This window comes from Meleagris gallopavo, chromosome 30 (assembly GCF_905368555.1).
Source record: "Meleagris gallopavo chromosome 30, MGAL_WU_HG_1.1, whole genome shotgun sequence".
Lineage (NCBI taxonomy): Eukaryota > Metazoa > Chordata > Aves > Galliformes > Phasianidae > Meleagris > Meleagris gallopavo.
In genome coordinates this window covers 2952651-2975442 of record NC_139433.1, presented here as the reverse complement: position 1 = coordinate 2975442, position 22792 = coordinate 2952651, and the positions used below count along the sequence as shown (strand labels likewise).

Here is a 22792-nt window from a genome sequence, read left to right as displayed (position 1 = left end):
TTCCCGTAAGACCTCGGAGTTAGTGTGAATCTGGGAGTAAGGAATTCCTTAATGCTGATGTTGGCTTTCTAGTTGACTCATGTTGTGGCCTTGGGTAAGTCTTTTCCACCTCTTTGTGCCTGTTTGCTCTCTGTGAAATGGGAATATTTCCCCTGCAGTGGTGATGGAGAATGAATCACTATGAAACAGCAAATTGTGTGCTCCTCAGAGTGCAGTGTGAAGCCTCTTCCTACTCTTCTGAAGTCGGTGGAGGGATATTCATGGACTTCCCAGGTGCAGACTTGAGCCCCTAGAGTATGGGGCTTTACTGCAGAATAGACTGAGCTTATCATAAGTGCCAGACCAGAGATCTTACGTTGAGGTGTGTGGGCAGTGGGAAACGTGGCAGTTTTATACACCTCCAACTGCTTTAGTCAGAGCTGTTAATCACTGTGCGTGCCCTGACTCCCCTTAGGAGATAACCAGGCCCACGTCTTGCTTTGCAGGTTCAGCGTCTCCAATGATCTCAAGTATGATGCGGAGAGAGACCTGAAGGACATTGAAGCCTCCCACATTCCTGTGCATGCTTTGAATAAGGTAGAGGAGAGGAGTAATGCTGTTCTAGAAAATCAACCTACGGTAGCAGTTAGGTGGATCTGCTGCAGGGTGCAGAGCAGCAGTCACTTCTGCCTCTGCATGGCTGGCAGCACAGGCAATAGCAGACAGCGAGCTGCATGCTGTTTCCTTTTCTCAGCATGTTCTTCCCACTCTGGACTCTTTCTATTTTTATGCACTCTCCAGAGCTGCTCTGTGAGTACAGAGCTGTTTCCTGCAGGGAGCACAATATGTCTCCATACAAGTGCAAAGTTCTGCAGGGCTCAATTGCTCTTCCTCATTTCTGAAGAATCCTACCGAGGGAACAGCCCCTGTCAGACGTGGCTGTGCTATGCCCCCATGGGCTAGCTGTTACGAGCTCTGGTTTCAGGCAGCCTGTTTTCAGAACATGGGAAGAGCATACAAATGGGCAGATCAGTGCCTGCCAGGGGACTGCAGCACGGTGCTGTGCACACGGGCATTTCCTCTGAGCTGGGTGAATCGGAGAGTTTTCAAACTTCCTTCCAGTCACCAGTGGTGAGGATGAATTATTTTTTGAAAGAAATGACCAGCAGCTGCGTAGTGGTTGTTCATGGAGCTCTGCTCAGCCTGTGTTTCAGTCTCTTGTCCAGGCCTGTGTTTGCCACGCTGCTGGCCAGCCTGCTGAAGCATTCTCCTCTGATTTTTAACAGCACTGAACAACCAGCTCTTACAAAGTCAATGGAAACCACATGTGTTCGACACCTCTGAATGCAGTCCACGAGGAGACTGAAAGAGATATTTGTTTTCAGACAAAAAAAGCTTTAAATACTACACTCTTCAGATCAGGACCCTGCTTTGTTTTGTTTTCCTTTATACGTTTTATTTTGTTATAGGTAGGATCCATGGCAGTGAGGCAGTGATCTCACTTGACCAAAGAGAAAATTATTTTCTGGAAGTAATTAAAATAGATAGGAGGGATTCAAAATAATTAAACATTCCAAACTGTTGCTTAAAAAAGGAAGCAAATTCAGTTGGCCAGAAAATTGAAGGCCTGGTGTGGTCTCCACATTTCTCTACATGCATCCAGATGTGCTGACACATTGGCAAAGGAACTTAGCCAGGCATTTAAGACCCCTGTCATCACCGTAAGTCAGTGCCAAGGAGAAGTGCTAAAGATGTCAGCTGCTAGTGGTCTTTTGTTTGCTCTGCTGTCGTATTGGGTTTTGTTCTTGTAGGCAGGAGCGTGGGCCCTCTGCAGCCACAGCAGAATCTGAAGTACGGGCTGTGGGCTTAGAATGGGTGCAGTGCACTGTGAACAATTGTCATGAGCCCCTCTGCTCTTTTTCTTCCTCTTTCTGCAGATTCGATATGGAGACACAGCTACCTCAGAAGGAGTCCTCTTTGCCACTTACTCTGCTCTGATCGGTGAAAGCCAGGCAGGCGGGCAGCATAGGACGCGCTTAAAACAAATTTTGGATTGGTGCAGGGAAAATTTTGATGGAGTTGTATCCTTTAAAAAAAAAAAAATAGGAAAAGTGGATGGTTGGAACTGTGCTTCACCAGGAAAGGAAGAGCCTGGGGGCAGCTGAGGTCACCAGGAGCAACTGTAGGACAGCCTTGTGCCCAGCGTCCATATTTATGAACATATGTCCTCCCCATGCCCTTCTGTCCTCCTCCACAGTGCAGTGGAATTGAAGGAGGGGGAGGGCACAGCTAGGATTGACCTTATCAGCATTCATGCTAGGACTGGCTGTTCAGTAGGTTGGAGGAATCTGGCTTGTATTTTCTGCCATCCTTGTAATGAAAAGATGTCCTTTCTCCTTAACTGACATTCACTTTCAGATTGTATTTGATGAATGCCACAAAGCCAAAAATGCCAGCTCTACTAAAATGGGCAAAGCAGTGTTGGACCTTCAGAACAAACTGCCTCAAGCGAGGGTTGTTTACGCCAGTGCCACAGGTGAGCTTCTGTCAGCATGGAGGGGCACCACGTGAACAGATGCCTGGGCAGTACTTGGAAAGGTCCCTGGGTCTGGTGAGACGTGATGGCAAGCAAGCATCCTTTAGGCATTCACTTTGCTGGAATCAATGCTGCTTACAACTGCTGTGGTTTTGCTGACAGTGAATTCTGTTCAAACAGGTGCCTCTGAGCCAAAAAACATGATCTATATGAGCCGCCTGGGAATCTGGGGGGAGGGCACCCCATTCCACGCATTTGATGAGTTCCTGCATGCAATTGAAAAGAGGTAAGTCACGTCCAGCATCCCTGTTTATCTGGCTTAACTTTTGTTGCAGTCTTTGTTTGTCCCTGAAAGAGAAGTGCTGGCCAGAGACCCAGTCGATATCTTCTTGGGAATTCCTGTTTGCTCATGAAAACAAGAAAAGTCCAAGCAATCCCAGCAGTCTTACGGCTGAGCACTCTGTACCTGCCCAGTGTCAGCCTTTAAAGAGTGGAAGAGATAGCCAGGACATGCTCAGAGAAAGGGCAGAGACCATGGGGTCCACAAGCTGGACACTGTCCTCTCAGTTTCTAGAGAAAGTCAAATGGAAGGGCAGCTGCAGGAGTTGTTTTCCCCTTTAGGAAAAGGGTGTAATGCGTGCTTGAGGATAGGTTAAGCCATGGGAAGTTGTTCTGCAGAATCACTCACCCGTGTTGCCCTGTGGGATAGGAAGGGGTCTCACAACTGTCTCCCTCTTCCAGGGGAGTTGGTGCAATGGAGATCGTGGCAATGGACATGAAGGTCAGCGGAATGTACATTGCCAGGCAGCTCAGTTTCACTGGAGTGACCTTCAGGATCGAGGAGATCCCACTGGATCAGCAGTACAAGATTGTCTATGACAAAGCAGCCAAGTTGGTGAGCTGGTCCCACTGCAGTGGGGAGACCAGTGTTTAATTGTGACTGGGGCATTGTCACTTGTTATGTGGGAGGGACTGAAGTCTCTGGACGGGGCCATGACCACAAACTTTGGGGGTTTTTAATGAGAAAAGGATGCATGCCGTTAGCTTTCATAAGATGAAGTAGCCTTGTACTTTTTTTACTTCTATTTACAAGTTCTGTGTTTGCAAACCAGAGCTTACAGCATCACGCTACCGCAGAAAGAAGAGAATGAGCAGACTGTCTGCTCAGCCTAACACAGCAGCCTCAACACCGAAGTTAAATCAGATTATCAAACCCCAGACTGTCCTAACAGTTGCATGTACAGCAGTAATGAGAAACAAGATATTAACTCAGCCTTTCTCGATACTGTCTGCAGTGGGCAGAGGCCTTGATGGTGTTCCAGCAGGCAGCTGACCTGATCGGCTTGGAGTCTCGGAAATCCCTGTGGGGTCAGTTCTGGTCAGCTCACCAACGCTTCTTCAAGTATCTCTGCATTGCTGCTAAAGTCCGGCGCCTCGTTGAGCTTGCCAAGGAGGAGCTGGCAAAGGACAAGGTGTGGTATTGGAGGCTGGCTGTGTGGGCAGCAGCTGTCAGTCTTAGATTCCAAGGGAAGTCTTGTTGTCTGTAACCTTAGAGAGTTAATTGCTTCTGGGAACATTTGCAGTAATCTGTACTGGGGAGTTAATATCACCTTTTCTTCTGAGGCTGTTTGCTTCTGGTGAACATGAGCGAGCTGATTTGAAGCAGCATTTTGGGCCATGTTCAAGCTAGAAGCAGTTCCAGGTGTTTCACCTTTAGCACAGCTCTATCCTTGCATTTATCAGGATGTGATTTAGAAATTCCTGACAGAAACTACTTAGCAAAACCAGCTTTGAAAGCAAGTCATCCCCCCAGTGGTGTGCAGGGAGGTTTGAAAGATGGTTCTTGATCTGCAGCCTTGCTACAGCCCAACATCCTTTGGACAGGGCCGAAGGAAGATGTGTCTGGAACCATGAGATGCAATCTTTTGAGCCTGTAGGTGCTTGCCCTGACCCCAGCTGTGCCATCCTTGTGTTTCCCTGCAGTGCATCGTCATCGGCCTGCAGTCCACGGGGGAGGCTCGCACCCGAGAAGTCCTGGATGAGAATGATGGGCATCTCAATTGTTTTGTTTCTGCTGCAGAGTGAGTTCAAACTCCTTGCTTTTCTTTCTGTGGAGGGGATGCATGGGAGGCTGGAGGCATGCAAGAGAAAGCCCTGCCCTGGGGCCACTTAGAACCTGCAGTTCCACAAACTCACTCCCATAAAGGCCTCACCTTACATGAGGACTCTTTGTTGTGTTCTTGAGGCGCTGTTTCTTTAGTGTGATTTAGAGGCAGGTCCTGGATTGTTAAGATCTCCTCTGGTCCAAACTTGCATGAACAGCCTCATCTGTCTGCATGCAGAAAAGAACCAGCAGGTATAGGAGGATCAGAAACATGGGCTCAGGTCTGGTTTGTGGGAGTCTGACTCAGGAAAACAGTGCTGTTGACAGTGAAGAAACAAGGGAGGGAATCTCATGTCATGGCAGAGGCTGGGATGGTGATATAAGGCAGCACTGCTGGAGTGGGGGGAGGGGGCAGAGAGTTCAGGTTCTGTGGTGCTGGCTTTCAGGGCAAGCACAAGGCAGAAGAGGTGGTGGGGTTCTACAGTTCTTCCCAGCTGAGGAGAGCTGGGAGTAAAGGCAGCATTTCAGCATCTCTCACATTGCCAGCTGTCCCCCTGGCTCCTATACAGCGAGATGATGGATTGAGCTGTGTGTCTTCTGCAGGCAGCAGAGCTATTGCTGTTGTCTTTTGAAATGGGTTTTAATGCCAGTGAAAGCAGCGAGTGATGCCATGGACAGTGCATGTCCAGTTCAGACCGAGCTGCCTCCCTTCCTATGGGAGCCTCTGTGTTAGCCTGTGTTAGTCTGTGCTGTCTCCAATCCACCCCTGAAATACAAACACAGCTTGGTGACAGCGTGCAAGGAAAATCTGTCAACTGCTTGAATCAGTTTGGTCTCTTGAACTGATTTCTGCATCTCCAAATTCAGAGGAACTCAGTGAGAGAACCATGTGGTCCCTTTGAGCCTCTCTCAGCTTCCCAAAGAGAAAATCTCTGTTACTGATCACACTCACTGCTCAGCTCTGTCCCTGCTTTCAGGAGCAGGAGCAATTGGCTCAGCAGCATTGCTCAGAGAACTGGATGTCTGCTGGCATCCACGGAGCATCTAATTGCAGCGTCCTGGTTTTACAGCACTTCAGGGGATTTCTCGAGGGGAGTGTGCTGGGAAGAAGCAGTTGCTTAAAAGATGCCGAGAAACAGAGTTAAAAGTGAGCTGATTGCTCAGTGAGTGAATACCAACCCAGCCCTTTGTTCACAGGGAAAGCGGGGGAGGAAAATGAGCAAGGTCAGTGGCAGAGAGGCTCCAGATCTGAGAGTGAGCTTTGCATTGTGTACCAAGACTGACATCAGCCAGCACACGAGGCAGAAGGGCCGTGCCTGGTCACTGCAGTCCCTCAGCAGCCAGCCCAGGGCTCTGTCCCCTCGGGGAGCAGGGCTGTGTCCTTCCACCCCTCACGCTGAGGGTTGTACAGCCCTTTCCCAGTTCCCACCACAGCCTCTTTCTCCCACAGGCGAGTTGTCATGTCCACACCTCTCAGCTTTTGCTTTCAACATGTATATTTTTTTTCAACCAGAGCTCATTCAGCACTGCCTTCTCATTGCACTGGGGGTTCATCCCCATCCAACGTGATCAGCATTTAAGCATTTGTTCTTTTGTTTGCAGAGCAGACCACAGAAACATTTGATTCCCACACCTTCTGATTGCCCCATTCACCCGAAACCACCATTTCTCCCATGTTTTTGTCACTTTTCTCTATTTTGTGGGCAAGCGGACCCATGTCCAGTTAACCAAAGGACTTGGTGGAGTGCATTTGTTGGACAGCCCGACAGTGGTCTCTGCTGTCAGAACGCAGAGAGGGACTGAGACTGACTGCATTTTTCACTAGTGATGTAACAGCTTCCCAGGATCGTGTTTCCTGTTTCAAACTCCCTCCTAGTTGCTGTATAAAGATCTCAGAACTTTGGCATGCCACATGGCAGCACGGAACCCAGGGTCTGCTCTGTTTTTGTCACAGCATCTCCCAGGAGTGGCCCCGCTCCAGCAGGAAGGCTGCAGCAGAACATTCCCAGCACTGAGTGCACAGCCTGTCCCACAGCTGGGGATCTGCTGTGCAGACTGTGCTCCCAAGGCTGAGCTGCGTGTCTCCTGCAGAGCCCTCTGGTGCAACTCACTCTGTCTGGAGAGCCACGCCATAGCGGTGGCTGGCTGACCACATGCTGTAGTTGTGATGCTGGATTTACCCCTCTTAGATGAAATGTGCTGCTGTCTCAGATACACGTTGCTACGTGATGACCAGCGATGTTCCTGGTGGCTAGAATAAATTTTGCATCTTACTTTCAGAGGCGTCTTTCTATCACTAATTCAGAAGCACTTTCCTTCAACCAAAAGAAAGAGAGAAAAAGGAACTGGCATTAAAAGAAAACGTAAGAGCACACTCCACTGCCCAGCATTTGACCTCCTGCCTTGCTGCTTCACCCCAGCCACTCAGCTTTTTCTTTTCCTTTTTCCCCTTTCCCTACTTCATGCATTCGCTGCTCTGCCCTGGTTTCAGTTTGCCCTCCCGCACATCTCCTGTCACCGCCTCTCTCTCGGAGGACAGCAACCCTGTAGGTCACCACCCCCTCCTCCCCTGACCCACTCCCTGCCACCAGCGTAGGGCTGAGCCTCCACCACTTGCCCAGCAGCTGCTCCCCTTCCCATGGCTGTTTCCTTCCCTGGACTGGTGGGCAGGGAGCGCAGCAGTCCTGGCTGCACGTTTCCCTCTTGCAGCAAGGGGCTCCTCCACTGCCCCTTACACGTAGCATGGCAGGTGTCCTGGGGGAAAAAAAGACTTCCCTGCCAATGCCTTGGCTGTGGCTGCAGGTAAGAGAAGTTTGGGAATTTCTCCTCCAGTGGGATGGGAGGAAGGGTGGACAGCAGCACAGGCAGATTGTGGAGGTTTTCCTGGCAGGTTGCTGTTGCAGAGCAGCCAGTGCAAGCTGATTTTTGTGAACCCTCTCACATGGCAGGGGCATGTCTTACTGTGCTTGGAAGTAAACGACGTCCCATCTGCAAACACCAAAACACTGTCACCTTCCCACTGCTTGCTCATTCCTCTGAAGGCAGCCAGACCTGCAGGCTCCTTCTGCTGAGGAGTCAGCACTGCTTATCACCAGATGTGTGCTATCCTGACGTGTGCAATCAGCTGCAGCCCTGATACGAATTGCCTTGTTCTTCCTTTCTCTCTCTTCCTTTCTCCTTCTCTCTCCTTCCTTCCCCCTCTCTCCCTTCCTTCCTAACTGTCCTGCCATTCTCGGGAGGCTTTCTCTCTCTGAGAAGGCCCTCTCACTGAGGGCAGCTCGGCTGTATTGTGATCACTTTTCCTCTTTCTGAGCTGGCACTTGCTGTTTTTGCACAAGGCTGACCCTGCTCGCTCTCCCTTGCAGGCAAGCAGAGGGGCCGCTGCCCCAAGGCTGTGAAGGGCATGTGTGACCCCATGGGGGTGATCAAGATCAGCGATGACAGCAGCACCGACTCTGACATGGGGCTCGACAGCGACTTCAACTCCTCCCCAGAGTCTGTGCTTGAGACTGACGATGTCATCTTCATTGAGCACGCCTTCAATGGCTTTGTGACCGAGAGCAGAAGTAAGCAGAGCCAGCAGCGTGGGATTGGTTCCCTTCTCACTGATGGCAGCTCCTCTGATTTGCAATTTCCAGGTGACTCTAAACTTTTGCATTTCATTTGCAGGTAGTTTTCACATGCCGCCTTGCCATAGAGACACACATGGCCTGAGAGAACTGGAGCATGTGGAAAAGATGAAGCAGGACCTACTAGCAAAAGTAAAAGCACTGGGCAAAGAGCTACCTCTCAATACCTTGGATGAACTGATCAATCACTTTGGGGGACCGGAGCACGTGGCTGAGGTACCCCTTCACAATAGGGTGTATTTGGGTGGCACTAGTTAACAGGAAGAAGGGCCAGCAGAGGGAGTTGCAGCTGGAAGAGAGCTTGCTTTCCTTCCTGGCTGTCTGAAAATCTTGTGGATTGACTTCCCAAACACCCCATACTGGTGCCCTGTGTAGGTCTGCCCTCTCTGATAACAGCTCCTCTCTTTTCTGTGCAGATGACTGGGCGAAAGGGCCGGGTGGTTTGCAGGCCAGATGGCTCTGTCATGTTTGAGTCTCGTGCAGAGCAAGGCCTCTCTATTGACCACGTCAACCTGAAGGAGAAGGAGCGTTTTATGAATGGGGAGAAGGTGAGTTAGGTCTGAGCCAAGGAAACCTCCAAACCTCTGCATGGAGTGTGTGGAGAGGTGAGGGAAGGGGAAGGTGTCTGCATGCTTTTGCCTTGCCAGCCTTAGATCAGCAAAGCTCTGCACCTTCTGTCTGCCTGTGCCTGTCCTGCTGGGAGGTGACAAGGAGGCCTGTGGGCTGCCATTGTCCTTTGGGCTGTTCCTTGTAACAGTTTTGCAAATATACAGGGATCTCACACCCCTTTCCCGTATATTCTCTCTCTCTCTTTCAGCTTGTAGCAATAATCTCTGAGGCCTCCAGCTCAGGAATCTCTCTCCAAGCAGACAGAAGGGTGAAAAACCAGAAGCGCCGCGTCCACATGACACTGGAGCTGCCCTGGAGTGCAGACCGTGCCATTCAGCAGTTCGGTGAGGGCTGAGGGTCTCTGGTCACTGCCCCCTTCTCCCGAGCATGGTGCAGATGATGAAACCTTGAGCAGCCCTGAAATGCAAAAGCACGTGTGGCCTCCTGAGCCAGGCTGGTGCTGCAGTCCTCCAGCTTTCTGAGAGATGCCATCTTTCAGAGCACAGCGCTCCTCTGCTTTGCTTTGGGGGTCAATCCAGACACAGAGCAGTGGTGTCTGACTGAACTCGTGGGGAAGGTTTGTGTTGATTTCGGAAGTGGTTTGCAGTATGGAAAGGGAAAAGCCTTCCTGTCTGTAGATGGGAGCAGAGGGCATCCCCATAAACATGCTTGAAGGTTTCTGTTCCATCCTGTAGAGGCTCTGTAGGATGAGAAGAGCAAGTTCCTCAATATGTGAGCACAAAAGAATTAGTGCATTCTGTAGCTCAAACCCGGAGTGTGAGGGCTATAAACTCAACTCTGACAAGGTCTCAGCAGCAACAGAGTGATAAATGCAGCTGTACCTCTGTTCTTTTACCCCAAAGGAAAGACCTGTTTTGAAACCAGCATGACATGGAAAGTTGTTTTGCCTCTCACCTGCTCAGCTTCTCTTCATTACTAAACAGGCTGTACCAACCTCTCCTTTCCCTTCTGTTCTCGTGTCCCTGTAGGTCGAACGCACCGATCAAACCAAGTTTCTGCTCCAGAGTATGTCTTCCTTATCTCTGAGCTTGCTGGAGAGAGGAGGTTTGCCTCCATCGTGGCAAAACGTCTGGAGAGCCTAGTAAGTACCCTGCAGCAAATAAATTACTGCTTTAACTCCAATTCTTTCTGAATAGCTTCCATTCCAATATTCTTACTGGCATGGCCACTGTAAGTAGTGGGAGGGATTGCATCACCCCCTGGCTTGAAAGCATTGCAGCTGAGGAATGCAGAAGGTCTTTAACATCATCCTAAGATTTTGAAAAGGAAGTAAAGAATAACCAAGGCAACGGATATCCAGGAGGATACTGGAGGAAGCAGAATGCCAGCATCTGGAATTCCCCCATACTACTACAGCAGTGCACGCCCACCTATTTCCAGAAAGCCAATGAAGTAACATATGGAATAATTTATTAGACTCTGTTTCATTTTAATTCCCTTCTGATAAATCCCCAAATGCTCTGGTAAAGTCCCAGTGTTCCAGAAAATCACTGCCTGCCTGTAGCACATTCACTATCAGACCTCTTCTGATACTGCCTGGCCTTGGTGTCCTGGTTTCTGCTGGGACAGAGGAGTGGGTTTTTTGTTTCATACTGTCTGGTATGATGCTATGTTTTGGCTTTGAGAGAAATACAGTGTTGACAACACTGATGCTTTATCTGTTGCTGAGCAGTGCTGCACAGAGCCAGGGACGTTTCAGCTTGTCATAATGTCCTGCCAGCGAGGGGAGCTGGGGTGGGGGAGTCAGACCCGGGGCAGCTGACCTACACTCACAAAGGGCTACTCCATAGCATGTGAGATCATGTGAAAAATCTTCAGGAACTGTGAGGAGTTGGCCAGGGGGCAGCTGCTGCTTGGGGACTGCGGTGACACTGTGGTGCTGAGCAGCTGCCCAGTTAAACCACAGCATTTGGCCGTCCTTGGCAGGTGTTTTGTATCAGCTAAAAGCAAGATTTTTTTGCTTGGTCTGTCTTCCTAGGGTGCCTTAACTCACGGAGACCGGAGGGCCACTGAATCCCGAGACCTCAGCAAGTACAACTTTGAGAATAAGGTAACTTGCAGCTGTTCTCAGAGTAGCTCAGCCAAGGAGGGGTCAAAGCAGTAAGCGAGTGCCTTCAGTAGGGACAGGCTGATCATTGCTGGCATCTACAGGCAGGATCTGGCCTAGCAGCATCAGCACCCAGCACCCAAGTGTGGCACCCAGAACGGAGTTGTTCCGCAGGGGAACAGCCCCTGTCCTCAGGGGAGCTAGCCTCATTGCTGGGTGAGGGTGTGCAGGGTCCTGCACTCTGGGCCCTGGGGACAGGGTATGACCCTGACCCACAGCATCCCTCAGCACAGCCCTCTCTTAGTGGGGTTTCTCTGCAAGTCATTTCCTGCCATGCGTTACTCTTGTCTCCTTTCACAGTATGGGGCTAAAGCACTAGACAGAGTTCTCTCCACTATCCTCAACTACACGGAGAACAGAGTTCCTGTGCCCAAGAGCTATGAGAGAGGAGAGGCTGCATTTTTCCAGGGTAAGAACATCATCAGCTCCAGGATTCCTGCTGCATCTTTCTGGCCAGGTCGATTTCAGGGTTGGGATGTCTGAGGAAAGAAAACAGCAGCTGGGAGCAGAAGCTCAGAGGGAACGCTGCCACTGATCTAATGGCTCTGTGCTCATGCAGATACGTGTCATCCTGCCAAGCAAAGGGGAGAATGGATGTGGTGCAGACTTAACTGTGAAATAATGGGTACTGAAGGGAAAGTGTTACTGTTAGGGATGGGGTGGCCCTAAAATACTCAAGCTGCTTTCTCTTTTTCCAGAAATGAAGCAAGGTCTTATCTCCGTGGGGATCTGCTGCAATCAGCTGAAGTATGGCACTGTCTCAGTAGAGAAAGGTACATGTCATATTTTTCCTGGCCAGTGTAAGGGAGAAATGGAAGAGGCATTGTTGTAGCCCTCCCACCCCATCTGCACCAGAACACAGCCTCAAGGAGCTTGCTGTGCAGGCAGGACAGAACATGGCACTGCTGCTGTGAGGGCAGAGTCTGTAGGGTATAGTCCACGCTGCAGATCGTATTTCCCTGCAGCAACCTGACAGCTGACAGCCTGGAGGAACAGCCCTTGGGCTGCTCTCTTATGCGTTGCTACTGTGCTGCTCTGAGGAAGGGTGGGGATTCTCTTTTTGGATGTCTTTGGGAATGTGTTGGTCAGCCAGCTACTCAGTCTTCGCTGCCCTGCTGCACTCTTGCAGACTGCTCCATCACCAAGTTCCTCAACCGGATCCTGGGCCTGGAGGTGGACAAGCAGAATATGCTGTTCCAGTATTTCTCTGATACCTTTGACTATCTGATTGAAAAGGACAAGAAGGAGGGCAAATACGACATGGGCATCCTAGGTAAGGAGGAAAGGGGTGATCAGACTTCTTATACTGCACCTCTGAGGTTCCCTGCTCTTTCCTGTGCTGACCACTGGCTATTCCTCTGTCCCCATCGCCTTCTCAGGTGCTGGAGGGTCCCAGCCCCACATAGCACAGATCCTGAGACTCCTGTGCAGGAAGAGGAGGTGGCACAGGGAGATGGATCTTACACCTGGGCATGTGTTTTGGTCTTTCTTTGTGCTACAGATTTAGCTCCAGGAATTGATGAGATCTACGAGGAAAGCAAGGAGGTCTTTCTGACCCCTGGGCACCCGCAGGATGGGCAGGTTGTGTTTTATAAGGTAGGCAACCTGCACTGCTGTTTCTGCAGTCCAGTCTTCTCTGTTGCTTTCCATGCTGGAGCTGTGAACTGCTGGATCCCTCTCCCTGCTCCATGGTTGTTTGTCATGCTTGTGTCATGTTTGCTGTGGTCCTGAGTAGGTCACTGATGCTGGGAATCACATAGAGGAGGCAAGGAGAGGCCCTGTGCTGCCTAGGGGCTCTCTGGGCTGTAATGCCCTGGAGTGTAGCCTGGTAGAGCCTGTTTCCAGGCTGCAGCAGCACCAAGTTTGTGCTGAAAAGGGAGTGTTTTGTGAGACAGACATTGATGCTTTTGTCCCATGCTCTGAAGTTACAGAATCCGTGTTTGTCCTCATTTAGATCAGTGTTGACAGAGGTCTGAAGTGGGAGGAAGCTTATGAGAAGTCACTGAAACTGACAGGATCTTATGATGGCTTCTACCTCTCCTACAAGGTAGGTTCTGGGGCTCTGCCAGGATGACACCTCAGCTGAGAGGATAGCTCCTCAGAGGAGGTCTGTCACGGCCCTTGGGTTGTGTCTGACCTCGTGCTGGGGGCTGGGAGATGCCTCCAAGAACTGCATCATGGAGAAGGGCTGGTTCAGACAAGTACGGGCCTGGGGGGAAAGACCCATGTGACTGTAACCATCAGCTCTGCCCCAACAGACACGAGGCAACAAATACACCTGTCTGCTGGCAGAGCAGGGCCGTGGCAAGAACTTCATCCTCTACAAGCCAAATATTGGGAAGCAGAGCCAGCCTGAGAGCTTGGACAGTCTGCACAAGAAGTACCGGCAGGTAGGCGGGAGCTGCAGTCCTGCAGCGTGGGGAGAGGGACGAGCATCTTTCTCTGAGCAGGGCTGGCTGAAGGGCATTCATGTAACCTCTTTACACCTTCTCATATCCCTGTTGTGCATCAGGCAGAAGCAGTGGTAGCAGCTGGGTGTGCTGCCTCCCAGTCCTGGATTTCAGGTGTCAGCTGTATGTCAGACAGTGGAAAATCCTGACCTCTGCCTGTAATTGCTTCTTCTGCAGGTGACACCTGATGAAGCCAAGGAGCACTGGGAGAGCTGTTATCACTTCTCCTTGAAAAAGTGCAACCATGCTGTCTGGTAAGGGATGCACACCCCAAACCTGCCCAGCTCTCAGGGTGGGGGGCTTGTCCTGTGCTCCCCAACAGTGTTGTTGGGGTCTGGGCTGTAGCAGTGAGTGGGGGACATGCTATGGAGGCAGTGAGTGTAACAATCTGCCATGCTAATTCAAGTCATTTTCTCCTATTTGAAGGAACAGGAGCTGCAAGCTGATCCAGGAGGGGAAGGAGTGTTTCCAGGGCATGCGCCTGCGTCACTACTACATGCTGTGTGGAGCCCTGCTGAGAGTGTGGAGCAGGATTGCCAGCATCATGGCAGACATCACTAACACCAGCTACCTGCAGATCGTCCGCCTCAAGACCAAGGAGAAGAAGAAACAAGTTGGTAGGTGAAATGTGGGGAAGGGAGCGGGGGCATGAATGGGCCCTGGTACTTCTGCCTCTGGCCCCACAGCTTTCCCTCCCTTCCTGAAGTGCTCTGGGGACTGAGGCACGTTCCTCCCTTAGGGATAAAGATCCCCGAGACCTGTGTTCGTAAGGTGCTGGAGGAGCTGAAGCAGATGGATGAGAACGTGAAGCGGAAGCACAACCGACTCCTCCAGGCACAAGAGCAGAGCCTGCAGTTCTCCCTCCCCCTGCACATGCTGCAGCAGCCCCTGGACCTCACGCAGACAGCGCCTGGGCTCTCCCTACCCCAGCACTCCCTGCGCCAGGACGAGATCCTGGATCTGACCTACAGCCCTCCCAGCAACAGCATTCCTGACGTGATGAACCCGGAGCCCAGCGCTCTGTGCTTCCCCCCGGAGCCTGTGCTCCAGCCCCACCAGCAGCACGGATCTCCCTTTGGCTTCAGCCACCTTTCTGCCTTCAAGAGCCCAGACTCCATCCTGGAGGGGAGCGTGCCTCTGAGCTCTTCGCTGCAAGAACATCAGCCCCTGCCTCACCCTGAGCCCTCACAGACTCTGCAGCAGCAGGAAGATTTTGTTCAACAGGATGGAAATATCAATTTCAGAGAGATCCTGGAGGACATGCTGAGGACGTTCAATGGGGCCCCTCAAGAGAACATACTCCCCCAGGAGCGCCAGAGTGTGATCCAGTTCAGTGGGCTTTTCCCAAACTTCTGAGAGCCTCTGGGCGCACCGGGTGACTCTCAGCCACTGCAAATCCATATCCTTTGGTGCAGAGATGAGGGCTGGGGAGCCCTGGCTTTTCTACTGGTTTGGACTGATCCATTTCTTTTATTGAGGGAAGAAAAAAAATTATAGTTCCTTAAAGCAAAGTTTATTTATATATAATATACAGTCAGGCATGTATAGATTTGTATATAACGTGCTTGGGGGTAGTTGAGTGCTGCCAAGTTCAGCTGATCTGGACTGATGGTCTCTGCTGTGTTCAAGTCCTGCTCACGGGTCAGTGCTGTGTGAGACCAAGGAGAGACACCCATCCCCTGCAGACTACTGAGTTTCCAAGCCAGGTTGTGCCTCTCTCAGCCCAGAGCACTGCAGCTGCAGCCCCTGAAGCTGCCTCAGCTTTGCAGCAGTTGCAGGAACTGACTGCACCAGCACCTAATTAGCCAGGATCGTGGCAGAGCTGCTGAGTTTGTCGCAGCTCAGCCATGCTGGGACCACGCAGGGATTTCCTGGAGCGTGGGGGCCATGAGTCCCATGACCTCTCCTGAGCCTGCAGGGCTGCTGCAGCTGGCCATGCTTTTCCCAAATTTTGCTGTCGTGTGCTTGTTGTCCTGGCCTTCTCCCCAGCCCTGTGCTGCAGGGCTTCTTGGCTGGGACAGGGATGGCCTGGCTGTGTCACCCAGCACTGCTCTCAGCCCCACAGAGAGAGGTCCCTGGCGAGCACAGGGATGTGCAGTACTGCTGCTCATGCTGCATATCCAACCTCCAATACCAAAGAGCAAACGTCTGCTTTGCACTGCACTGCCCCACATCCCCACCTGCCCCAGCAGCAAGGTGGGCAGCTGCCCCCCAGCACAGAGGGCACCGCTGCCAGCCCTGCTCCACACCTCGCACCTGGGCAGGTCCCGGGGACTTAGCTTTTGTTTTCTCTGCTTAACCTGAGGAGTGTGGCAGGGAACTGGCAGCGTTGCCCTGAGGTAGCTGCTCTGCATCCTCCCCTCTGCATCTGTTCTCTGCCTTCAATCACCTGGGCGTCCCTGGAAGCAGCACCGGGATGCTTTCAGGGGAAGGATGTGAGCTCCTCCCCAGCTGGCCCAGCTCTCCGAGGACCTGGAGGGGCTGCCCCCTGCCCAGAAGGTCAGTCTTGAGGGGCTGCAGCTTTTCATGAGCTCCTGAGCCCCTCCGGGCACAGAAGCCCCAGCTGTGGGAAGCGCCATGGGTTGCTGCAACCCCAGAGACTGAGGGCTCCCTGCCCCGCTGCGCTGAGAGCAGGGGCAGCCCGTGGGCCCCCTGCCCCCCCACCACCTTCACAGTTTGACCGTGTCCAAGGAACCCTCCTTACCTCACAGCCCACACCAAAGATGGGAGCTCCTGCGTGCCCCCAAGCTCCCAGCAGAGCAGGGCTCTCCTCTTCCCCTCCTATTTAAAGTATTTCCCGGCTCACAACACTCACATTCACTCACTTGGCACTTGCTGAATTCTCGGCAACGAGGGAAAAGGATACCAAGAAAACCCATTTCAGAGAGACTCAAACTCAGGAATCACAACGAGGTATTCCCACCTGGGTGCCCTTTGCCCACCACTGTGCCACGTTACCAGAGTCCCACGTGGCAGCTTTGACACACGATGTTAAAATATATGCAATTATCCCTCCCCCATCTCTGGAAGACAGAGAGCACCTTCAAGGAAACCCCTCCCTGCCCTGATCCTGTGTTTTTGTCAGGGTTAATAATATGTAACGATATCTTTTAACTAAATTATTATGCAGTTGTCCTACTGATTGTATGTATTTTTAAATGAGTCCCTCTTTTTCTTCCCTTACACCTTTTTGTTAGCACTTTTTAATCTGCTTGTCGTTTGCCTTTGTTTTTTTCTATGTGTATTTATAATTAATTGAGATGTATATATGTAAAGAGATTTTTTTTTTTTTAGAACATGTGCCTTGGACTAATAATTCCTGAATTTTCTACTTGCCTCAGAAGGATCATTTTTCAATCTCCTCAGTAAAAAGAGAAAGGAGCCACACGTGAGGTCTCTGTAAGTCCCAGCTCTGTCTGTTCAGCCTTCCCCAGGCTCCCACCAGGCCTGGGATCAACATCCCACCGGCTGCCGGTGCTCCTCTCACACCCCATGGCACTGGGCCACCCCTGGGAGGAGCGGGGCTGGGGGAGGATCCTGCCTAGACTGTGGCCTCCAAGTCAGAGGCCAACATCTGTTTGTTTTTTTCCCCAGCTTTGCTGCAGAAAACACAGATAAAGGCACTCTTGTTCGTACAGATGACTCCACAGTGAGCTGCTGCGCAGGCACAGCTCTGCCCCATGCACTGCTCCTTACCCCAGAGAGGGACAGGCAGCCCTGCTGTGCTCCCAGCTTCACCCTTACCCCACATTGGGGGCAGGGCTGAGCCCCGCAGCCCCAGCTCAGCTCCACGTGCTGTGTCACCACGCGGTGTTTCACCACAGCACTGTTTGGAGTGCTTGCACACTGGCTGCCTCGGGCTGCATCTTGCACCACTGAACAGGGAGTGCTGCTGCTGGGGGCACTGGGCGTTGCTGTGTGCCTGTGTGCCGCAGCTCCTCCAGCCAGGGAATCTAATTTAGGCAGACACCGTGTTGTTGTGCAGCACGACACACAGGGGGGAGGGTCAGTTCTGCCAATGGGACGTGCAGACGTGCTCCTCTACTTCAGCTTTTCCTCGGGGCAGCAGCTGACCCGGGATTTGGTGTAATTTCCCCGTCAGCACTAATGAGGATTATCCCTACTGGCTCTGTGAAAGCTCCCAGCAGCCCCACTGAGCCCTGGTTTCCCCCCCCAAGGTGCAGCAGGGGAGCAGCACATCAGCTCCATCCCCATCCACACACGCAGACAGCACTCATTTCCAGTGGATTTATTGCAAGTGGACAGTAGACACTACATTACGGCTACGGGAAAGGGCTGCCCAGCAGAGCCCCCCGGCTCTGGGACGCCTTCCTCCAGCAGGTGCACGCCAAATCTTCGGGTCTGCCTCACCAGCAAGCTGGCTTCAAGGCAGACCGTCATGGTGCTGCAGGACGGCGCCCACGGGGAGCAGGGAGCGGTGCTGGGCAGCAGCTCGGCACGCAGCTCTACAGGTAGGCGGGCAGATCCTTCTCGATCACCTTCGAGACGAAGGGGAGCATCACCTTGAGAGCACCACTGCCCTGAGCACACACCAGGAGCCCTCAGCTGGGGCTGAAGGTCGGGCAGAGCGCGGGCAGAACTTACGGAAGGATCCTCCATGGGGCTGTACCTCTTCACCACTTGGCCCTCGCGGTTGATAAGAAACTGTGGGAGTGAAGCAGGAGCCAAATGAACGAGTCCAGCTGCAGCATGGGAACGGCTGAGCAGCACAGGGCTCTGCTCCGGGGCTGGACTGCCCTATAGCAGAGCTGCACCCTGCAGAGCTGCTCCCCCTCAGCCCGTTCCCATCCCACACCCCAATACCGGCACAGTGCCTGGGGGTTCTCCCCCCTCACCCCAAAGCTGAAGGTCTGACCCACACACAGCCCCGGAGAAGGCAGCACGGCCCCTACCTTAGTGAAGTTCCACTTGATGGCACTGAGAGAGAGAAAAACCGGGGGTGAGAGGAGCAGAACTGCGCTGCAGCACGGCCCCATTGCCCCCTCCCCATCCAGCACTCACTTCCCCAGCGTGCCCCGGCCCTTGGGCTGCTCCTTCATCCACTTCCACAGCGGGTGGGCGCCGTCCCCATTGACCTCAATTTTGCTGAACATATCGAACTTCACCCCGTAGCCCTCCGCAAAGGCTTTGATCTGCGCCTCGTCCCCGGGCTCCTGCGGGGGGAGGGAGAGCGGCGGGGGTCACACCGTGCTCGGGGATCCCCGCACAGCCCCTCCCTGCTCCGCGGTGCCCACCTGCTTCCCGAACTGGTTGCAGGGGAAAGCCAGGATCCGTAAGCCCTTCTCAGCGTATCGAGCGTGCAGATCGACGAGCTGAGTGTAATTCACCGCGGTCTTTCCTCATTTGGACGCCACGTTGGTGACGATGCAGACGAAGCCCCTGCGGGAATGGGGGGGGCAAAGCGGGGGAGGGGATGCGTGCGGCCGCCGCATTGAGCACTGAGCCGCCGCACAGCGCTGCCCGGCCCGCCCCGCACCTGTACCGCTCCAAGGCCACGTCGTGCCCGTCGATGTCCCGCGCGTGGAAGTCGTACATGGAGGTGGCCGAGCGCCACTCGTCCGCCTGCGCGCACTGCGGGGTCAGCGGTCACCATGCGGTCACTACGCGGTCCCGGCCGCTCCCGTCCCGCAGTCCGACCCGGGCCCATCGCAGCCCCCCCCGGCCCGGCCCGGCCCGGCCCGCCTCCCCCCCGCTCACCATTCTCCGCTCCGCGCCCCGCACCGCCGCCGCCCCGCACAGCAGCGCCCGTCCCCAGCGCCAACCCCAACCCATCCCGCCACCGCCCGGCCCCTCGACCAATCGGCGGCTCGGACGCGCGGAGGCGCCGCCCTCCCGTTGCGGCGCCGCGGGGCGAGCGGCTCCCTCGGCTGACAGACGGGAGAATCGACCAATCAGATTGGCGAAGCGGCCGCAGAGGCGTGAGAATCCGCGTGAGGGCGAGGACGGCGTCGTTGCGCCATTCCTTCCCCCGCCCTCCGCCTACATCTCCCGGCGTTCCCTGCGGCGAAGGACCCCGCGCGGGGCGGCCCCGCCAGCTCCTCGGGACCGGCATTGCGGCGGGCAGCCCGGGGTCCTGCGGGGCAGCATGGACGACGAGGAGGAGACGTACCGGCTGTGGAAGATCCGCAAGACCATCATGCAGGTGCGGGGCGGGGCGGTTCGGGGCGGTCCGGTCTCAGCTCTCCTCTCCTCTCCTCATGCGGCGCTTCTTCTCCCAGCTGTGCCACGACCGCGGCTACCTGGTGACGCAGGACGAGCTGGATCAGACGCTGGAGGAATTCAAGGGGCAGTTCGGGGACAAACCCAGCGAGGGCCGCCCGCGCCGCACCGACCTGACCGTGCTGGTGGCTCACAACGACGATCCGACCGACCAGATGTTCGTTTTCTTTCCCGGTGAGCTGTGGGACCGGGCTGGGAACGGAGTCGCCGCGCGGTCGCCGGGTTCGGCCTCACCCGGTGCCGTTTTTCATACAGAGGAGCCCAAAGTCGGCATCAAAACCATCAAGATGTACTGCCAGCGCATGCAGGAGGAGAACATCACGCGTGCGCTGATCGTGGTGCAGCAGGGAATGACCCCCTCGGCCAAGCAGGTGCGGTGCAATGCGGCCCCGGGGCTGTTTGAACCCCTGGGTCCGTAAACAGGGAGTTTTTGTGCAGAGAAAACCTCTTATCAAAGGTTCTGTGCCTTAACGCTGGGCTTGCTCAGCATTCAGTGCGTTGAATCGAGGCGACCTTTAAGAAACCAGATGAGGTTTAAGAAAAGCGAGCGGAAAGTCTTGCATCTGGGGAGGAATAATTGCACGCACACCGACACGGGTTGGGGGATGAGGAGCTGGAGAGGAGCTCTGCAGAGAGGGACCTGGGCGTCCTGGTGGACGACAGGTTGGCCATGAGCCAGCAGTGTGCCCTCGTGGCCAAAAAGGCCAATGGCATTCTGGGGTGCATTAAGAAGAGCGTGTCCAGCAGGTCGAGGGAGGTGATCCTCCCTCTCTACTCTGCCCTGGTAAGGCCTCATCTGGAGTGCTGTGTCCAGTTCTGGGCTCCCCGGTACAAAAAAGACAGGGATCTCTTGGAAAGAGTCCAGCGGAGGGCCACCAAGATGGTGAAGGGCCTGGAGCATCTCCCCTATGGAGAAAGGCTGAGTGAACTGAGTCTGTTCAGCCTTGAGACAAGACGACTGAGAGGGGACCTGATCCAGGTTTATAAATAGCTGAGGTGTGGGGGGCAGAGTGGTGAGGCCAGACTCTTTTCAGCAGTGTGTGGAGACAGGACGAGGGGAAACAGCCAGAAGGTGCAGCACAGGAAGTTCTACATAAACGTGTGCAAGAACTTCTTTACGGTGATGGTGACGGAGCACTGGAACAGTCATGGGGCACAGAGATCTGTTTGCTGTCTGCCTGTGTGACTGTCAGGGTGAGCACAAACACTGTGCTGCCCTTCTGGTGCTGCTGCTCATCATGGGGCAGTGCTGAGCAGTCACACTGAGACTGTTCCAGAGCAGTGCTGCAGCGTCTTGTGCTTCTTCCTTCCCAGTCCCTGGTCGACATGGCTCCCAAATACATTCTGGAGCAGTTTCTGCAGCAGGAGCTCCTGATCAACATCACTGAACATGAGGTGAGCAGTGCAGGGTGTCCCTTTCATCCCAGCCCTGTGCTGGGTGGCACTGCTGGAGCTTTATTTCTTACCACAAATTGCTCATCTTCCAGCTGTGATTGCTTTCTCAGTTTGTCTAATCTTGTGATTTCTCTCCTGCTGCTTACAGCTGGTCCCAGAGCACGTTGTCATGACAAAAGAAGAAGTAACCGAGCTGCTGGCCAGATAGTATCCTTTGTTTGGTCCTTTCCTTCCTGTCAGGGTGTGATGAGTGCTTGCCTTGGGCCAAAAATGAACACCTCTGACCATAGGAGTGTATGATGTTCTGTTGGCTGTGCCCTGCCTTGGGACGAATCCTGGGTTCTCCTTGACTCCACGCAGTAAGCTGAGGGAGAACCAACTCCCCAGGATCCAGGCTGGGGATCCCGTGGCCCGGTACTTCGGGATAAAGAGAGGCCAGGTAAGAGAAAACAGCCTGATAACAAACAGCAGGGCCCTGCAGGCAGGGTGAGGAGCTGTAGCAGCACAGTACTTCAGAGCTCGGCGATGGGAAAGGTTTCCTCCTTTTTAGTTTTGTTTTTTTTTTCCTAAATGTTATGGATTAGGTAGAGATGTGTGCAAACCAGCAGGTAGCCCTGGGGCCAGGCTTGGCTGCCTGCTGAACCAGCTGGCAACAGCTGCTGTAACACCAACCATCCCCCAGTGTTCCTTCTGCTGGCCTTCCAGGTGGTGAAGATCATCAGACCGAGTGAGACTGCGGGCCGCTACATCACCTACAGGCTGGTGCAGTGATCAGAGCTCCCAGGTAATGTGTGAAGTCCCCAGGTAATGTGTGAAGTCCCCAGGTAATGTGTGAAGTCCCCAGGTAATGTGTGAAATCCCCAGGTAATGTGTGAAATCCCCATCTTTGGGCAGTGCTTTAAACTTGTGCTGTGGCTTTCCAGATGTGACTTGAAGTGAGTTGGCTCTGGGAAAGGATTCCCTCCAAGTGATGTAAATGATTTGTGTAGGGAACTGTGTGGGATGGATCAGAGCAAGGCTGTACTGGTCTGGTGCCTCAGTGCCACTGCTGAAGGCACATCTCTCAGTGCTCAGGGGGGATTTGCCTTGAGAGCAATCTGCTGAGGGAGACACGAGCTCATTCACATCCTGACTTCTTTCTTCCAGATGTGAAACAGTTGTGTGACATCTGATCTTCCCATCCACCGACAGCTCACAGCTCTCTCAGCTGTCTGTGTTTGATGGCTGAGGAAGTCCTCTGTCCCTGCTGCCTCTCCGCAGTTGTTTGGCCCAGTTCCTCATTTTCCAGCATGGATTTTGCTGCAAATCCTTCTGCTTCATTAAGGAATGCCATGAAAGCACCTCGAAGCACTTGAATTACACAGGAAGAAATGAGTGGAAAGAGGCTTTTGCTGCCCTGTTCTATGAGATCTTATTTTTAATAAAGGTTTATACTTGCTGTTCTTCACTGTTCTGCATTTCTCAGCCCTTTGCTGTATCAGAGCTGTATGGCCATGGGGAGTTCTGTATGTGCCATTCTCTGTGGGATTTGTTGCTGCTCAAATTCTGTGGTTCAGCCTTGCCTCACTGCTGTCACCTGTTCTATCTGTGACCTTTGTTCTGAGACTCTGGTTGTCAGATGTTGCAGAGGGTTTTAGTTTACTTGCTATAAGTACTTGAAGTGCTTCCTTACAGTGCTTGGAACCCACAGCCACGGGCACATGAGCATGGAAGGCATTGATC

General features: G+C 53.3%; 3 protein-coding genes across 6 annotated transcripts in view; 2 read left to right on the top strand and 1 right to left on the bottom strand.

Annotated features, from left to right (window-relative positions):
- SBNO2 (strawberry notch homolog 2) overlaps positions 1-16822 on the top strand; it is a 51693-nt gene extending 34871 nt beyond the window's left edge. For all 4 annotated transcript variants that reach the window (XM_085211658.1, XM_085211657.1, XM_085211659.1 and 1 more), the window contains 23 exons: positions 486-576; positions 1917-2060; positions 2398-2515; positions 2696-2801; positions 3257-3410; positions 3811-3987; positions 4499-4596; positions 6900-6982; positions 7985-8185; positions 8289-8464; positions 8665-8796; positions 9066-9201; positions 9847-9959; positions 10857-10928; positions 11286-11394; positions 11684-11758; positions 12115-12258; positions 12487-12581; positions 12940-13032; positions 13244-13375; positions 13613-13689; positions 13862-14052; positions 14175-16822. In XM_085211658.1, coding sequence (XP_085067784.1) covers positions 486-576; positions 1917-2060; positions 2398-2515; positions 2696-2801; positions 3257-3410; positions 3811-3987; positions 4499-4596; positions 6900-6982; positions 7985-8185; positions 8289-8464; positions 8665-8796; positions 9066-9201; positions 9847-9959; positions 10857-10928; positions 11286-11394; positions 11684-11758; positions 12115-12258; positions 12487-12581; positions 12940-13032; positions 13244-13375; positions 13613-13689; positions 13862-14052; positions 14175-14791 — 3334 coding nt within the window. In that variant the 3' untranslated portion in view covers positions 14792-16822. The remainder of the gene's footprint in view (positions 1-485; positions 577-1916; positions 2061-2397; positions 2516-2695; positions 2802-3256; positions 3411-3810; positions 3988-4498; positions 4597-6899; positions 6983-7984; positions 8186-8288; positions 8465-8664; positions 8797-9065; positions 9202-9846; positions 9960-10856; positions 10929-11285; positions 11395-11683; positions 11759-12114; positions 12259-12486; positions 12582-12939; positions 13033-13243; positions 13376-13612; positions 13690-13861; positions 14053-14174) is intronic.
- Positions 16823-17669: 847 nt separating this feature from the next.
- Positions 17670-19228, bottom strand: GPX4 (glutathione peroxidase 4). The gene is given in 7 exon segments (NM_001308651.1): positions 17670-17934; positions 18041-18100; positions 18349-18373; positions 18458-18609; positions 18691-18835; positions 18939-19027; positions 19154-19228. Coding segments are annotated over 7 exon segments (579 nt in total). The 3' UTR covers positions 17670-17901.
- Positions 19229-19439: 211 nt separating this feature from the next.
- On the top strand, positions 19440-22513 carry POLR2E (RNA polymerase II, I and III subunit E). The gene is made up of 8 exons (XM_010724909.4): positions 19440-19598; positions 19675-19849; positions 19931-20046; positions 20990-21070; positions 21219-21277; positions 21431-21509; positions 21776-21854; positions 22217-22513. The coding sequence occupies exons 1-7, from the start codon at positions 19542-19544 to the stop codon at positions 21839-21841; spliced, it is 633 nt and encodes a 210-aa protein (XP_010723211.1). The 5' UTR covers positions 19440-19541; the 3' UTR covers positions 21842-21854; positions 22217-22513.
- Positions 22514-22792: the final 279 nt, after the last annotated feature.

Excerpts from the sequence above, each read along its gene's own strand:
- POLR2E (XM_010724909.4), top strand. The coding sequence starts at position 19,542 with ATGGACGACGAGGAGGAGACGTACCGGCTGTGGAAGATCCGCAAGACC. Across the intron at positions 20,047-20,989 it reads TGACCCCCTCGGCCAAGCAG|TCCCTGGTCGACATGGCTCC; the intron begins GTGCGGTGCAAT and ends CTTCCTTCCCAG. Across the intron at positions 21,510-21,775 it reads TCGGGATAAAGAGAGGCCAG|GTGGTGAAGATCATCAGACC; the intron begins GTAAGAGAAAAC and ends CTGGCCTTCCAG.